The sequence below is a fragment of the Oncorhynchus keta genome, chromosome 5 (genome assembly GCF_023373465.1).
Source record: "Oncorhynchus keta strain PuntledgeMale-10-30-2019 chromosome 5, Oket_V2, whole genome shotgun sequence".
NCBI classification, from domain to species: Eukaryota; Metazoa; Chordata; class Actinopteri; order Salmoniformes; family Salmonidae; genus Oncorhynchus; species Oncorhynchus keta.
In genome coordinates, this window is record NC_068425.1 from 36,592,924 (window position 1) to 36,607,923 (window position 15,000).

At 47.4% G+C, this 15,000-nt stretch overlaps 1 protein-coding gene across 5 annotated transcripts in view; it reads right to left on the reverse strand.

Annotated features, from left to right (window-relative positions):
• syt17 (synaptotagmin XVII) overlaps nt 1–15,000 on the reverse strand; it is a 73,169-nt gene that overhangs the window by 28,994 nt on the left and 29,175 nt on the right. For 2 of the 5 annotated variants that reach the window (XM_052519804.1, XM_052519801.1), the window contains exons 2-3: nt 13,456–13,473; nt 9,005–9,150 (exon numbers count right to left, since the gene is read on the reverse strand). In XM_052519804.1, the coding sequence (XP_052375764.1) occupies nt 9,005–9,056 (52 nt within the window). In that variant the 5' untranslated portion in view covers nt 9,057–9,150; nt 13,456–13,473. The remainder of the gene's footprint in view (nt 1–9,004; nt 9,151–13,455; nt 13,474–15,000) is intronic. The other 3 variants (XM_052519805.1, XM_052519802.1, XM_052519803.1) reach the window with 2 other exon arrangements.

A 15,000-nucleotide genomic window follows, 5' to 3' on the forward strand; every position in this document is an offset into this window, starting at 1 on the left:
GACAAGTAGTACTTTTAAAATAGTTTTACTGAATGACTTTGTAGTACTTTAAAATAGTTTTACTGAATGACTTTGTAGTACTTTAAAATAGTTTTACTGAATGACATTGTAGTACTTTAAAATAGTTTTACTGAATGACTTTGTAGTACTTTAAAATAATTTTACTGAATGACATTGTAGTACTTTAAAATAGTTTTACTGAATGACATTGTAGTACTTTAAAATAGTTTTACTGAATGACATTGTAGTACTTTAAAATAGTTTTACTGAATGACTTTGTAGTACTTTAAAATAGTTTTACTGAATGACTTTGTAGTACTTTAAAATAGTTTTACTGAATGACTTTGCACGACTGCACTTAACCCTAATTGCTCCAGGGTCACCGTTGATAACGGCTGGTCCTGGCAGAGGGGGGAGTTGGGACATGCAAAAAAACACATTTTAAATGTGGACAAATATAGTCCCCCCCCCCCTTATTATGAGATGGGACGCAGCCACTATGTTGCTGATGTAGAATATCTCTAATTCTGTAGGAACAGACACATCTTCTCCTGATGACAGGTCCTTCTGTAGGAACAGACACATCTTCTCCTGATGACAGGTCCTTCTGTAGGAACAGACACATCTTCTCCTGATGACAGGTCCTTCTGTAGGAACAGACACATCTTCTCCTGATGACAGGTCCAGGTCCTTCTGTAGGAACAGACACATCTTCTCCTGATGACAGGTCCTTCTGTAGGAACAGACACATCTTCTCCTGGTGACAGTTCCTTCTGTAGGAACAGACACATCTTCTCCTGGTGACAGTTCCTTCTGTAGGAACAGACACATCTTCTCCTGGTGACAGGTCCTTCTGTAGGAACAGACACATCTTCTCCTGGTGACAGTTCCTTCTGTAGGAACAGACACATCTTCTCCTGGTGACAGGTCCTTCTGTAGGAACAGACACATCTTCTCCTGATGACAGGTCCAGGTCCTTATTTGTCCCTGTCGCCTATTATTCCATTTGTCTCTGCCGTCACCCACACACACGCCACATGCACACACGCACGCACACACACACACACACACACACACACACACACACACACACACACACACACACACACACGCAGGCACGCACGCACACACTCACACACACACACACACACACACAGACACACACACACGCACACACACACACACACACACACACACACGAATGAACACATTGTACTGTAGTGTAATGACGGAATGATAACATGAGACTGCATCCTGTCTGAGGATCCTGTTTTGTTCAGAGGGAATTCAGTTCTATTAAAACACCATTAAAGGAGCCATCAGGGATTGTTACATCCAGTTCTCTCAGCGATGTACCAGAACAGGTGACGAGGTGATGAGCTTGTTGTGTTTGGAATCCCAGATTGCCCCTTTAACATCACTGGCCAACGCTGAGAGGAATCTGCACAAACATGTTTTACTCATTTTATCCCTCCCTCCCTCCCTCCCTCCCTCCCTCCCTCCCTCCCTCCCTCCCTCCCCCTCCCTCCCTCCCCCCTCTCTCCCTCCCTCCCTCTCTCCCTCTCCCTCCCTCCCTCCCTCCCTCCCTCCCTCCCTCTCTCCCTCTCCCTCCCTCCCTCCCTCCCTCCCTCCCTCCCTCCCCTCCCTCCCTCCCTCCCTCTCCTCCCTCCCTCCTCCCTCCCCTCCCTCCTCCCTCCCTCCTCCCTCCCTCCCTCCCTCCCTCCCTCCCTCCCTCCCTCCCTCCCCCTCCCTCCCTCCCCCCCTTACCTCTCTCCCTCTCTCTCTCCCTCCCTCCCTCCCTCCCTCCATCCCTCTCTCCCTCCCTCCCTCCCTCCCTCCCTCCCTCCCTCCCTCTCTCCCTCTCTCTCTCCCTTCCTCATTCCCTCCCTCCTTTCTGTTTGTCAGGACATATAATTCTAGTCAGGACTTTGTACTGGACACCTAATTCCCAGCCATTCCTTGGGGATCATCAGGGACCCTTTGTGTCCATGGCGACAGCTGGCAGGGAGATAGTTGTCAAGGTAACGGGGCAATCTAAAACACATGGATTTAGGAGAGGAGGGAGGGAGAAGAAGAGAGAGTGGGGGTGGGTGGAGGGGGACAGAGGCACCTCGTGTTTTAATAAGAGTCAATAGGCCTTAGGTGAAACCAATAGAGAGTGGGGGTGGGTGGAGGGGGACAGAGACACCTCGTGTTTTAATAAGAGTCAATAGGCCTTAGGTGAAACCAATAGAGAGTGGGGGTGGGTGGAGGGGGACAGAGACACCTCGTGTTTTAATAAGAGTCAATAGGCCTTAGGTGAAACCAATAGAGAGTGGGGGTGGGTGGAGGGGGACAGAGACACCCGTGTTTTAATAAGAGTCAATAGGCCTTAGGTGAAACCAATAGAGAGTGGGTGGAGGGGGACAGAGACACCTCGTGTTTTAATAAGAGTCAATAGGCCTTAGGTGAAACCAATAGAGAGTGGGGGGTGGGTGGAGGGGGACAGAGACACCTCGTGTTTTAATAAGAGTCAATAGGCCTTAGGTGAAACCAATAGAGAGTGGGGGTGGGTGGAGGGGGACAGAGACACCTCGTGTTTTAATAAGAGTCAATAGGCCTTAGGTGAAACCAATAGAGAGTGGGGGTGGGTGGAGGGGGACAGAGACACCTCGTGTTTTAATAAGAGTCAATAGGCCTTAGGTGAAACCAATAGAGAGTGGGGGTGGGTGGAGGGGGACAGAGACACCTCGTGTTTTAATAAGAGTCAATAGGCCTTAGGTGAAACCAATAGAGAGTGGGGGTGGGTGGAGGGGGACAGAGGCACCTCATGTTTTAATAAGAGTCAATAGGCCTTAGGTGAAACCAATAGAGAGTGGGGGTGGGTGGAGGGGGACAGAGGCACCTCGTGTTTTAATAAGAGTCAATAGGCCTTAGGTGAAACCAATAGAGAGTGGGGGTGGGTGGAGGGGGACAGAGGCACCTCGTGTTTTAATAAGAGTCAATAGGCCTTAGGTGAAACCAATAGAGAGTGGGGGTGGGTGGAGGGGGACAGAGACACCTCGTGTTTTAATAAGAGTCAATAGGCCTTAGGTGAAACCAATAGAGAGTGGGGGGTGGGTGGAGGGGGACAGAGGCACCTCATGTTTTAATAAGAGCCAATAGGCCTTAGGTGAAACCAATAGAGAGTGGGGGTGGGTGGAGGGGGACAGAGACACCTCGTGTTTTAATAAGAGTCAATAGGCCTTAGGTGAAACCAATAGAGAGTGGGGGTGGGTGGAGGGGGACAGAGGCACCTCGTGTTTTAATAAGAGCCAATAGGCCTTAGGTGAAACCAATAGAGAGTGGGGGTGGGTGGAGGGGGACAGAGACACCTCGTGTTTTAATAAGAGTCAATAGGCCTTAGGTGAAACCAGAGTGGGGGTGGGTGGAGGGGGACAGAGGCACCTCATGTTTTAATAAGAGCCAATAGGCCTTAGGTGAAACCAATAGAGAGTGGGGGTGGGTGGAGGGGGACAGAGACACCTCGTGTTTTAATAAGAGTCAATAGGCCTTAGGTGAAACCAATAGAGAGTGGGGGTGGGTGGAGGGGGACAGAGGCACCTCGTGTTTTAATAAGAGCCAATAGGCCTTAGGTGAAACCAATAGAGAGTGGGGGTGGGTGGAGGGGGACAGAGACACCTCGTGTTTTAATAAGAGTCAATAGGCCTTAGGTGAAACCAATAGAGAGTGGGGGTGGGTGGAGGGGGACAGAGGCACCTCATGTTTTAATAAGAGCCAATAGGCCTTAGGTGAAACCAATAGAGAGTGGGGGTGGGTGGAGGGGGACAGAGACACCTCGTGTTTTAATAAGAGTCAATAGGCCTTAGGTGAAACCAATAGAGAGTGGGGGTGGGTGGAGGGGGACAGAGGCACCTCATGTTTTAATAAGAGCCAATAGGCCTTAGGTGAAACCAATAGAGAGTGGGGGTGGGTGGAGGGGGACAGAGACACCTCGTGTTTTAATAAGAGTCAATAGGCCTTAGGTGAAACCAATAGAGAGTGGGGGTGGGTGGAGGGGGACAGAGACACACCTCGTGTTTTAATAAGAGCCAATAGGCCTTAGGTGAAACCAATAGAGAGCCTTGGGTGGAGGACAGAAACCGTGTTTTAATAAGAGTCAATAGGCCTTAGGTGAAACCAATAGAGAGTGGGGGCGGGTGGAGGGGGACAGAGACACCTCGTGTTTTAATAAGAGTCAATAGGCCTCTGGTCAAAATAAGTGCACTATTTAGGAACTAGTGTTTTATTTGGGAGGTAGACTGAGTCTCCATGGTAGTAAACAGGTACTGGTATATGGTCTGTATCTCAGACTGAGTCTCCATGATAGTAAACAGGTACTGGTATATGGTCTGTATCTCAGACTGAGTCTCCATGATAGTAAACAGGTACTGGTATATGGTCTGTATCTCAGACTGAGTCTCCATGGTAGTAAACAGGTACTGGTATATGGTCTGTATCTCAGACTGAGTCTCCATGGTAGTAAACAGGTACTGGTATAAACAAGTTACTACTGGTATATGGTCTGTATCTCAGACTGAGTCTCCATGGTAGTAAACAGGTACTGGTATAAACAAGTTACTACTGGTATATGGTCTGTATCTCAGACTGAGTCTCCATTATAGTAAACAGGTACTGGTATAAACAAGTTACTACTGGTATATGGTCTGTATCTCAGACTGAGTCTCCATGGTAGTAAACAGGTTCTGGTATAAACAGGTTACTACTGGTATATGGTCTGTATCACAGACTGAGTCTCCATGGTAGTAAACAGGTACTGGTATAAACAAGTTACTACTGGTATATGGTCTGTATCTCAGACTGAGTCTCCATGGTAGTAAACAGGTACTGGTATAAACAAGTTACTACTGGTATATGGTCTGTATCACAGACTGAGTCTCCATGGTAGTAAACAGGTACTGGTATAAACAGGTTACTACTGGTATATGGTCTGTATCTCAGACTGAGTCTCCATGGTAGTAAACAGGTACTGGTATAAACAGGTTACTACTGGTATATGGTCTGTATCTCAGACTGAGTCTCCATGATAGTAAACAGGTACTGGTATAAACAAGTTACTACTGGTATATGGTCTGTATCTCAGACTGAGTCTCCATGGTAGTCAACAGGTTCTGGTATAAACAGGTTACTACTGGTATATGGTCTGTATCTCAGACTGAGTCTCCATGGTAGTAAACAGGTACTGGTATATGGTCTGTATCTCAGACTGAGTCTCCATGGTAGTAAACAGGTACTGGTATATGGTCTGTATCTCAGACTGAGTCTCCATGATAGTAAACAGGTACTGGTATATGGTCTGTATCTCAGACTGAGTCTCCATGGTAGTAAACAGGTACTGGTATATGGTCTGTATCTCAGACTGAGTCTCCATGGTAGTAAACAGGTACTGGTATATGGTCTGTATCTCAGACTGAGTCTCCATTATAGTAAACAGGTACTGGTATATGGTCTGTATCTCAGACTGAGTCTCCATGGTAGTAAACAGGTACTGGTATAAACAAGTTACTACTGGTATATGGTCTGTATCTCAGACTGAGTCTCCATGGTAGTAAACAGGTACTGGTATAAACAAGTTACTACTGGTATATGGTCTGTATCTCAGACTGAGTCTCCATGGTAGTAAACAGGTACTGGTATAAACAAGTTACTACTGGTATATGGTCTGTATCTCAGACTGAGTCTCCATGGTAGTAAACAGGTTCTGGTATATGGTCTGTATCTCAGACTGAGTCTCCATGGTAGTAAACAGGTTCTGGTATATGGTCTGTATCTCAGACTGAGTCTCCATTATAGTAAACAGGTACTGGTATAAACAAGTTACTACTGGTATATGGTCTGTATCTCAGACTGAGTCTCCATGGTAGTAAACAGGTACTGGTATAAACAGGTTACTACTGGTATATGGTCTGTATCTCAGACTGAGTCTCCATGGTAGTAAACAGGTACTGGTATAAACAAGTTACTACTGGTATATGGTCTGTATCTCAGACTGAGTCTCCATTATAGTAAACAGGTACTGGTATATGGTCTGTATCTCAGACTGAGTCTCCATGGTAGTAAACAGGTACTGGTATAAACAAGTTACTACTGGTATATGGTCTGTATCACAGACTGAGTCTCCATGGTAGTAAACAGGTTCTGGTATAAACAGGTTCTGGTATATGGTCTGTATCTCAGACTGAGTCTCCATGATAGTAAACAGGTACTGGTATATGGTCTGTATCTCAGACTGAGTCTCCATGGTAGTAAACAGGTACTGGTATATGGTCTGTATCTCAGACTGAGTCTCCATTATAGTAAACAGGTACTGGTATAAACAAGTTACTACTGGTATATGGTCTGTATCTCAGACTGAGTCTCCATGGTAGTAAACAGGTACTGGTATAAACAAGTTACTACTGGTATATGGTCTGTATCTCAGACTGAGTCTCCATGGTAGTAAACAGGTACTGGTATATGGTCTGTATCTCAGACTGAGTCTCCATGATAGTAAACAGGTACTGGTATATGGTCTGTATCTCAGACTGAGTCTCCATGGTAGTAAACAGGTACTGGTATAAACAGGTTACTACTGGTATATGGTCTGTAACATGCTATGCGGTTCCTACTCCTGAGAGACAACAGTATCGGTACAGTGTGTGTGTCTCCAACATGTCTATCTTAATCAGTAGAGCAACGCTTCAGCCAGACCGTTGGTCTCTGTCACACACACACCCTCTCAACCACAGAATGAGCTCAGCCAGAGTGCTGACGTCAACATCAGGTCCCTAGAGAGACTGGCAGAACAGGGGGGTTGGACTGTTCCATTACAGCACAGAACAGGGGGGTTGGACTGTTCCATTACAGCACAGAACAGGGGGGTTGGACTGTTCCATTACACCACAGAACAGGGGGGTTGGACTGTTCCATTACAGCACAGAACAGGGGGTTGGACTGTTCCATTACAGCACAGAACAGGGGGGTTGGACTGTTCCATTACAGCACAGAACATGGGGGTTGGACTGTTCCATTACAGCACAGAACAGGGGGGTTGGACTGTTCCATTACAGCACAGAACAGGGGGGTTGGGCTGTTCCATTACAGCACAGAACATGGGGGTTGGACTGTTCCATTACAGCACAGAACAGGGGGTTGGACCGTTCCATTACAGCACAGAACAGGGGGTTGGACTGTTCCATTACACCACAGAACAGGGGGATTGGGCTGTTCCATTACAGCACAGAACAGGGGGTTGGACTGTTCCATTACAGCACAGAACATGGGGGTTGGACTGTTCCATTACAGCACAGAACAGGGGGGTTGGACTGTTCCATTACAGCACAGAACATGGGGGGTTGGACTGTTCCATTACAGCACAGAACATGGGGGTTGGACTGTTCCATTACAGCACAGAACATGGGGGGTTGGACTGTTCCATTACAGCACAGAACATGGGGGGTTGGACTGTTCCATTACAGCACAGAACAGGGGGTTGGACTGTTCCATTACAGCACAGAACATGGGGGTTGGACTGTTCCATTACAGCACAGAACAGGGGGGTTGGACTGTTCCATTACAGCACAGAACAGGGGGTTGGACTGTTCCATTACAGCACAGAACAGGGGGGTTGGACTGTTCCATTACAGCACAGAACAGGGGGTTGGACTGTTCCATTACAGCACAGAACAGGGGGGTTGGACTGTTCCATTACAGCACAGAACAGGGGGGTTGGACTGTTCCATTACAGCACAGAACAGGGGGGTTGGACTGTTCCATTACAGCACAGAACAGGGGGGTTGGACTGTTCCATTACAGCACAGAACAGGGGGGTTGGACTGTTCCATTACACCACAGAACAGGGGGTTGGACTGTTCCATTACAGCACAGAACAGGGGGGTTGGACTGTTCCATTACAGCACAGAACAGGGGGGTTGGACTGTTCCATTACAGCACAGAACAGGGGGGTTGGACTGTTCCATTACACCACAGAACAGGGGGTTGGACTGTTCCATTACAGCACAGAACAGGGGGTTAGACTGTTCCATTACAGCACAGAACAGGGGGTTAGACTGTTCCATTACAGCACAGAACAGGGGGTTGGACTGTTCAATTACACCACAGAACAGGGGGGTTGGACTGTTCCATTACACCACAGAACATGGGGGTTGGACTGTTCAATTACAGCACAGAACAGGGGGGTTGGACTGTTCAATTACACCACAGAACAGGGGTTGGACTGTTCAATTACAGCACAGAACAGGGGGTTGGACTGTTCCATTACAGCACAGAACAGGGGGTTAGACTGTTCCATTACAGCACAGAACAGGGGTTGGACTGTTCAATTACACCACAGAACAGGGGGTTGGACTGTTCCATTACAGCACAGAACAGGGGGGTTGGACTGTTCCATTACACCACAGAACAGGGGGTTGGGCTGTTCCATTACAGCATGGAACAGGGGGGTTGGACTGTTCAATTACAGCACAGAACAGGGGGGTTGGACTGTTCCATTACACCACAGAACAGGGGGTTTGGACTGTTCCATTACAGCACGGAACAGGGGGCATTGACAGACCTGGTAACAATCTGTAATGATGATTGACTATATCCACAGATCTGTTGGAATAGGTTTAAAAGTGTATCCTTCTACTTCCTGAGACTGATCTAACACAACTGGACAAGCGAACGTTGTGGGCATGTGTGCGTGAGTGTGCTTTCGTTCATGCGTGTCTGTTTGTGTGTGTGTGTGTCTGTGCGGTCATCCGTCCGTTTGTGCGCTTAAGTGTGTGTCCATGCATGTGTGTGTGTGTGTGTGTGTGTGTGTGTGTGTGTGTGTGTGTGTGTGTGTGTGTGTGTGTGTGTGTGTGTGTGTGTGTGTGTGTGTGTGTGTGTGTGTGTGTGTGTGTGTGTGTGTGTGTGTGTGTGTGTGTGTGTGTGTGTGTGTGTGTGTGTGTGTGTGTGTGTGTGTGTGTGTGTGTTAACTCACAGCCAGGAGGGGGTCTGAGCAGGGAAGGGTCCCAGTATCTCCACCTCCTCATCACTGGGCGGAAAGCAGCACTCCCAACACCACAACAGACATGAGCGACACGACCACCGACACAATAGACAGTCAGTTAGCCTGGCCAGCACACCCTATAGAGAGAGAGAGATGGGGATAGAGAGAGAGAAGAGAGAGAGAAAGAGAGAAGAATGAGAGAAGAGAGAAAGAAGAGAAAGAGAAAGCGAGAGAGAGAGAGGAAGCAAGCGATACCCAAACATTCCATAACAAAGCCATCACCTACAGAGAGATGAACCTGGAGAAGAGTCCCCTAAGCAAGCTGGTCCTGGGGCTCAGTCCACAGACCCCCAGAACCAGTGGAGGTTCTAGCTTGTATGGCTCCCTGGGCGAACCCCCCACTCCCAAAAAAAACCCACAAATAAAAGTCAATTGCACAAATTTCAGAGGAGGAACACAAATATCCTCCCTCCTTCCCTCCTCTCTCTCCCCCTCCTTCATTCTCTTCCCTCCCTCCTCCCCTCTCCAATTGATAATTACTACTGAGAATCTCATCTATCGTCCCTGGATGACAGCATTGTCGGCAGTTAAATGCAACAACCACAACACTACTTATAGAAAACAATCTATTAAATATGTTTTTTGGACACCGTAATTTGTTAGCAGGATTAGCACAGTGTTTTTTGGACACCGTAATTTGTTAGCAGGATTAGCACAGTGTTTTTTGGACACCGTAATTTGTTAGCAGGATTAGCACAGTGTTTTTTGGACACCGTAATTTGTTAGCAGGATTAGCACAGTGTTTTTTGGACACCGTAATTTGTTAGCAGGATTAGCACAGTGTTTTTTGTTTATGGTAGACGCAGCTTGTTTGCCATTCGCTAATCAGCATCGTCATCGAGTTCAAAGCATGTGAATGCATCCAATTGGTTTTTCCTACATCACAATTACCACCTTCCCACTCGGTTATGAACACAGCATCACACGATGATGACTCATCTCAGCACAACTCCCTGACATCATCAGCGTGCGCCCACAATACGCATCAAAGTTCTTTTCCATTTCCCTTTTCATAGTCCTATTTTGACTTTGTAAACATCCTCATTCCCTGTAGCAATCAGCAGTATAGAGAAACACCTTCATTGTACTCTCATTTCTCTCTCTCTCTCTCTCTCTCTCTCTCTCTCTTCTCTCTCTTCTCTCTCTCTCTCTCTCTCTCTCTCTCTCTCTCTCTCTCCTCTCTCCTCTCTCTCTCTCTCTCCTCTCTCTCTCTCTCTCTCTCTCTCTCTCTCTCTCTCTCTCTCTCTCTCTCTCTCTCTCTCCCTCTCTCATTCTCTCTCTCTCTCTCTCTCTCTCTCTCTCTCTCTCTCTCTCTCTCTCTCTCTCTCTCTCTCTCTCTCTCTCTCTCTCTCTCTCTCTCTCTCTCTCTCTCTCTCTCTCTCTCTCTCTCCCTATGACTCCAAACTGAGTGTATGTAAACTGTATATATATATACAGTTGAAGTGGGAAGTTTACATACACTCAGTTTGGAGTCATAAAAACGTATTTATCAACCACTCCACAAATTTCTTGTTAACAAACTATAGTTTGTTTACGGACAGATTATTTCCCTTATAATTCACTGTATTACAATTCCAGTGGGTCAGAAGTTTACATACATTAGGTTGACTGTGCCTTTAAACAGCTTGGAAAAATACAGAAAATTATGTCATGACTTTAGAAGCTTCTGATAGGCTAATTGACATAATTTGAGTCAATTGGAGGTGTACCTGTGGATGTATTTCAAGGCCTTAATAGAACTGTTTGGCCATAATGACCATTGTTATGTTTGGAGGAAAAAGGGGGAGGCTTGCAAGCCGAAGAACACCATCCCAACCGTGAAGCACGGGGTTGGCAGCAGCATGTTGTGGGGGTGCTTTGCTGCAGGAGGGACTGGTGCACTTCACAAAATAGATGGCATCATGAGGCAGGAAAATGATGTGGATATATTGAAGCAACATCTCAAGACATCAGTCAGGAAGTTAAAGCTTGGTCACAAATGGGTCTTCCAAATGGACAATGATCCCAAGCGTACTTCTAAAGTTGTGGCAAAATGGCTTAAGGACAACAAAGTCAAGGTATTGGAGTGGTCATCACAAAGCCCTGACCTCAATCCCATAGAAAATGTGTGGACAGAACTGAAAAAGCGTGTGCGAGCAAGGAGGCCTACAAACCTGACTCAGTTCACCCAACTTATTGTGGGAAGCTTGTGGAAGGCTTCCCGAAACGTTTGACCCAAGTTAAACAATTTAAAGACAATGCTACCAAATACTAATTAAGTGTATGTAAACTTCTGACCCACTGGGAATGTGATGAAAGAAATAAAAGCTGAAATAAATCATTCTCTCTACGATTATTCTGACATTTCACATTCTTAAAATAAAGTGGTGATCCTAACTGACCTAAGACAGGGAATTTTTACTAGGATTAAATGTCAGGAATTGTGAAAAACTGAGTTAAAATGTATTTGGCAAAGGTGTATTTAAACTTCCGACTTCAACTGTGTGTGTATATATATATTTAATGTGAGGCTAAAGCAGGCTCAGTCAACTGGACAAACTGTGATGATGAATTAACCAACACACAAGGAAATCATACAAGATTAATCAAAAGCAGATCTCTAGGAGATGGGATGAGAGAGAGAGAGAGAGAGAGAGAGAGGAGAGAGAGAGAGAGAGAGAGAGAGGATGAGGGAGAGAGAGAGAGAGAGAGGAGAGAGGGAGGGAGAGAGAGAGAGAGAGAGAGAGAGAGAGAGAGAGAGAGAGAGATGAGGGAGGGAGAGAGAGAGAGAGAGAGAGAGAGAGAGAGAGAGAGAGGGGGTGAAGGTCATATGAGTTTGGAATGACGCTTAAGGGAATGAGGATGTTTATGAACTTTGTTTTCTTTTCAACTTCCCCTCTTTCCCCCCCCCCCCTCTTTCCTCCATCCCTCCCTCCCTCCCCTCCCTTCCCTCCTCCCCCCCTCCCCCTTCCCCTTCCCTCCCCCTCCCCTCCCTCCCTCCTCCCTCCCTCCCATCCCTCCCTCCCTCCCTCCCCCTCCCTCCCTCCCTCCCTCCCTCCCTCCCTCCCTCCCTCCTCCCTCCCCCTCCCTCCCTCCCTCCCCCCCTCCCTCTCCCTCCCTCCATCCCTCCCTCCTCCCTCCCTCCCTCCCTCCCTCCCTCCCTCCCTCCCTCCTCCCTTCCTTCCTTCCTTCCTCCCTCCCTCCCTCCATCCCTCCCTCCCTCCCCCCCTCCCTCCCTCCCTCCCTCCCTCCCCCCCTCCCTCCCTCCCTCCCTCCCTCCCTCCCTCCCTCCCCCCTTCCTCCCTCCCTTCCTCCCTCCATCCCTCCCCTCCATCCCTTCCCTCCCTCCCCCTCCCTCCCTCCCTCCCTCCCTCCCTCCCCCTCCCTCCCTCCCTCCCTCCCCCTCCCTCCATCCCCTCCCTCCCTCCCCCTCCCCCCCTCCATCCCTCCCTCCCTCCCTCCCTCCCTCCCTCCCTCCCTCCCTCCCTCCTCCCTCCCTCCCCCTCCCTCCATCCCTCCCTCCCTCCCTCCTCCCTCCCTCCCTTCCTCCCTCCCTCCCTCCTCCCTCCCTCCCTCCATCCCTCCCTCCCTCCCCCTCCCCCTCCCCCTCCCTCCATCCCCTCCCTCCCTCCCTCCCTCTGCAATCACGGTTCTAATCAGAGACAAAGACAGTCATGCAGGACAAAATGATTGACATGAATATGCAATGAAGAACCTCTTATTAAGCTGATGAAAATAACAAAGTGTGTGTGTGTGTGTGTGTGTGTGTGGTATGTGGTGTGTGTGTATCTCTGTGGTGTGTGGTGTGTGTATGTGTGGTATGTGGTGTGTGTGTGTGTGTCTGTGTGGTGTGTGGATGTGTGCCATGTGGTGTGTCTGTGTCTGTGTGTGTGTTTGTGTATGTGTGGTATGTGGTGTGTGTGTGTCTGTGTGGTGTGTGTATGTGTGTGTGTGCCTGTGTGGTGTGTATGTGTGGTGTATGTGTGTGGTGTGGTGTGTATGTGTGTGTGTGTGTCTGTGTGGTGTGTCTATATGTGTGTGTGTGTTGGGGGTGTCACTAGAGCAGACACAGGAGATGGACTGATGCCCACTGAGATCTGACAGCAGAGTCAAGGCTGTTTAACTGGTGATTTGACACCTGCTCCTCTTCTATGTGTGTCTCTCTGTCTCTATGTGTGTGTGTTGGGGGGTGTCACTAGAGCAGACACAGGAGATGGACTGATGCCCACTGAGATCTGACAGCAGAGTCAAGGCTGTTTAACTGGTGATTTGACACCTGCTCCTCTTCTATCACCTCTCTGTCTCTACACACACACACACACACACACACACACACACACACACACACACACACACACACACACACACACACACACACGTGTGTTCAGAGGAGGAGAACATACCTTGTTGATGGGTTCCAACTGTCATTTTTCCCAGTGAGGAGGAACAGTGGATTGTGGGCCGTTGGAGGACCAGGGAGGAGACAGGAAAGAGGACTTTAGAAACAACGTTTGGTGTTTCAGGTCATTATGATTCATATTAGCATTTACCAACAACAGTAACTCTTCCCATAACCTCCTGAGGTTCAAAACCCAACACAATACAAAACAATGGGCTGCGTTCATTTGTCCACACCGCAGCAAAACACTTTGCAACTGTTTCTTATTATACAAATTTTGGGGCAGCAGCGTAGGTGGTTATTCACTAACCGGAATCAAAGTTCAAACCCCGAGCTGACAAGGTACAAAGTTCTGCCCCTCTGTTCCCAGGCCGTCATTGAAAATAAGAATATGTTCTTAACTGACTTGCCTGGTTAAATAAAGGTAAAAAAAAATTATAATAATAAAAAAATTCAGGGGTTTTATTTATTCACTAGGAATCAAATGGAACGAAGCCACCCTGAAAGCTCTCGTTTTCGTGGCAAAAAACGTTGTCCTTAGCGAAACGTTTTTATTAGGGTTTGCTACAGTGTGCACTAATGAATACACCCCAGGTTAGTCCCTCCTCTTTTCTTTCCTTTTTGTTCCCGTGAATTTTAATTTATTTAACTAGGTAAGTCAGTTTAAGAACAAATTCTTATTTACAATGACGGCCTACCCCCGGCCAAACCCGGGCGACGCCGGGCTAAATGTGCACTGCCTTATGGGACTCCCAATCACGGCCGGTTGTGATACAGCCTGGAATCGAACCAGGGTGTCTGTAGTGACGCCTCTTCGAACAGGTTCATTGGATCAGTCTAAAATGTTGTTTATACACTGCTGCCATCTAGTGGCCAAAATCTAAATTGCGCCTGGGCTGGAATAATACATTATGGCCTTTCTCTTGCATTTCAAAGATGATGGTTCGAAAAAAATACAAAAGAACGGTTGTTTTATTTGTATTATCTTTTACCAGATCTATTGTGTTACATTCTCCTACATTCCTTTCACATTTCCACAAACTTAAAAGTGTTTCCTATCAAATGGTACCAAGAATATGCATATCCTTGCTTCAGGTCCTGAGCTACAGGCAGTTAGATTTGGGTATGTCCTTTCAGGCCAAAAATTAAATAAAAAAAATGGCGGATCCTTAGGTTTCCACTAGGCAAGTTAGTTAAGAACAAATTCTTATTTACAATGACGGCCTACCCCAGCCAATCCCAGACGATGCTGGGCCAATTGTACGCCGCCCTAAGGGACTCACAATAACAGCCAGTTGTGATACAGCCTGGAATCGGACCAGGGTGTCTGTAGTGACACCTCAAGCACTGAGACACAGTGCTTAAGACCGCTGCACCACCTGGGAGCCCATTCAAACCTTGGAGCTCCTCATCGGTGTAATGTTGGGTAGCCTACCTGTTAAATGTAGTTATTTGATGTTGGGTAGCCTACCTGTTATTTAATGTTGGGTAGCCTACCTGTTATATGTAGTTATTTAATGTTGGGTAGCCTACCTGTTATATGTAGTTA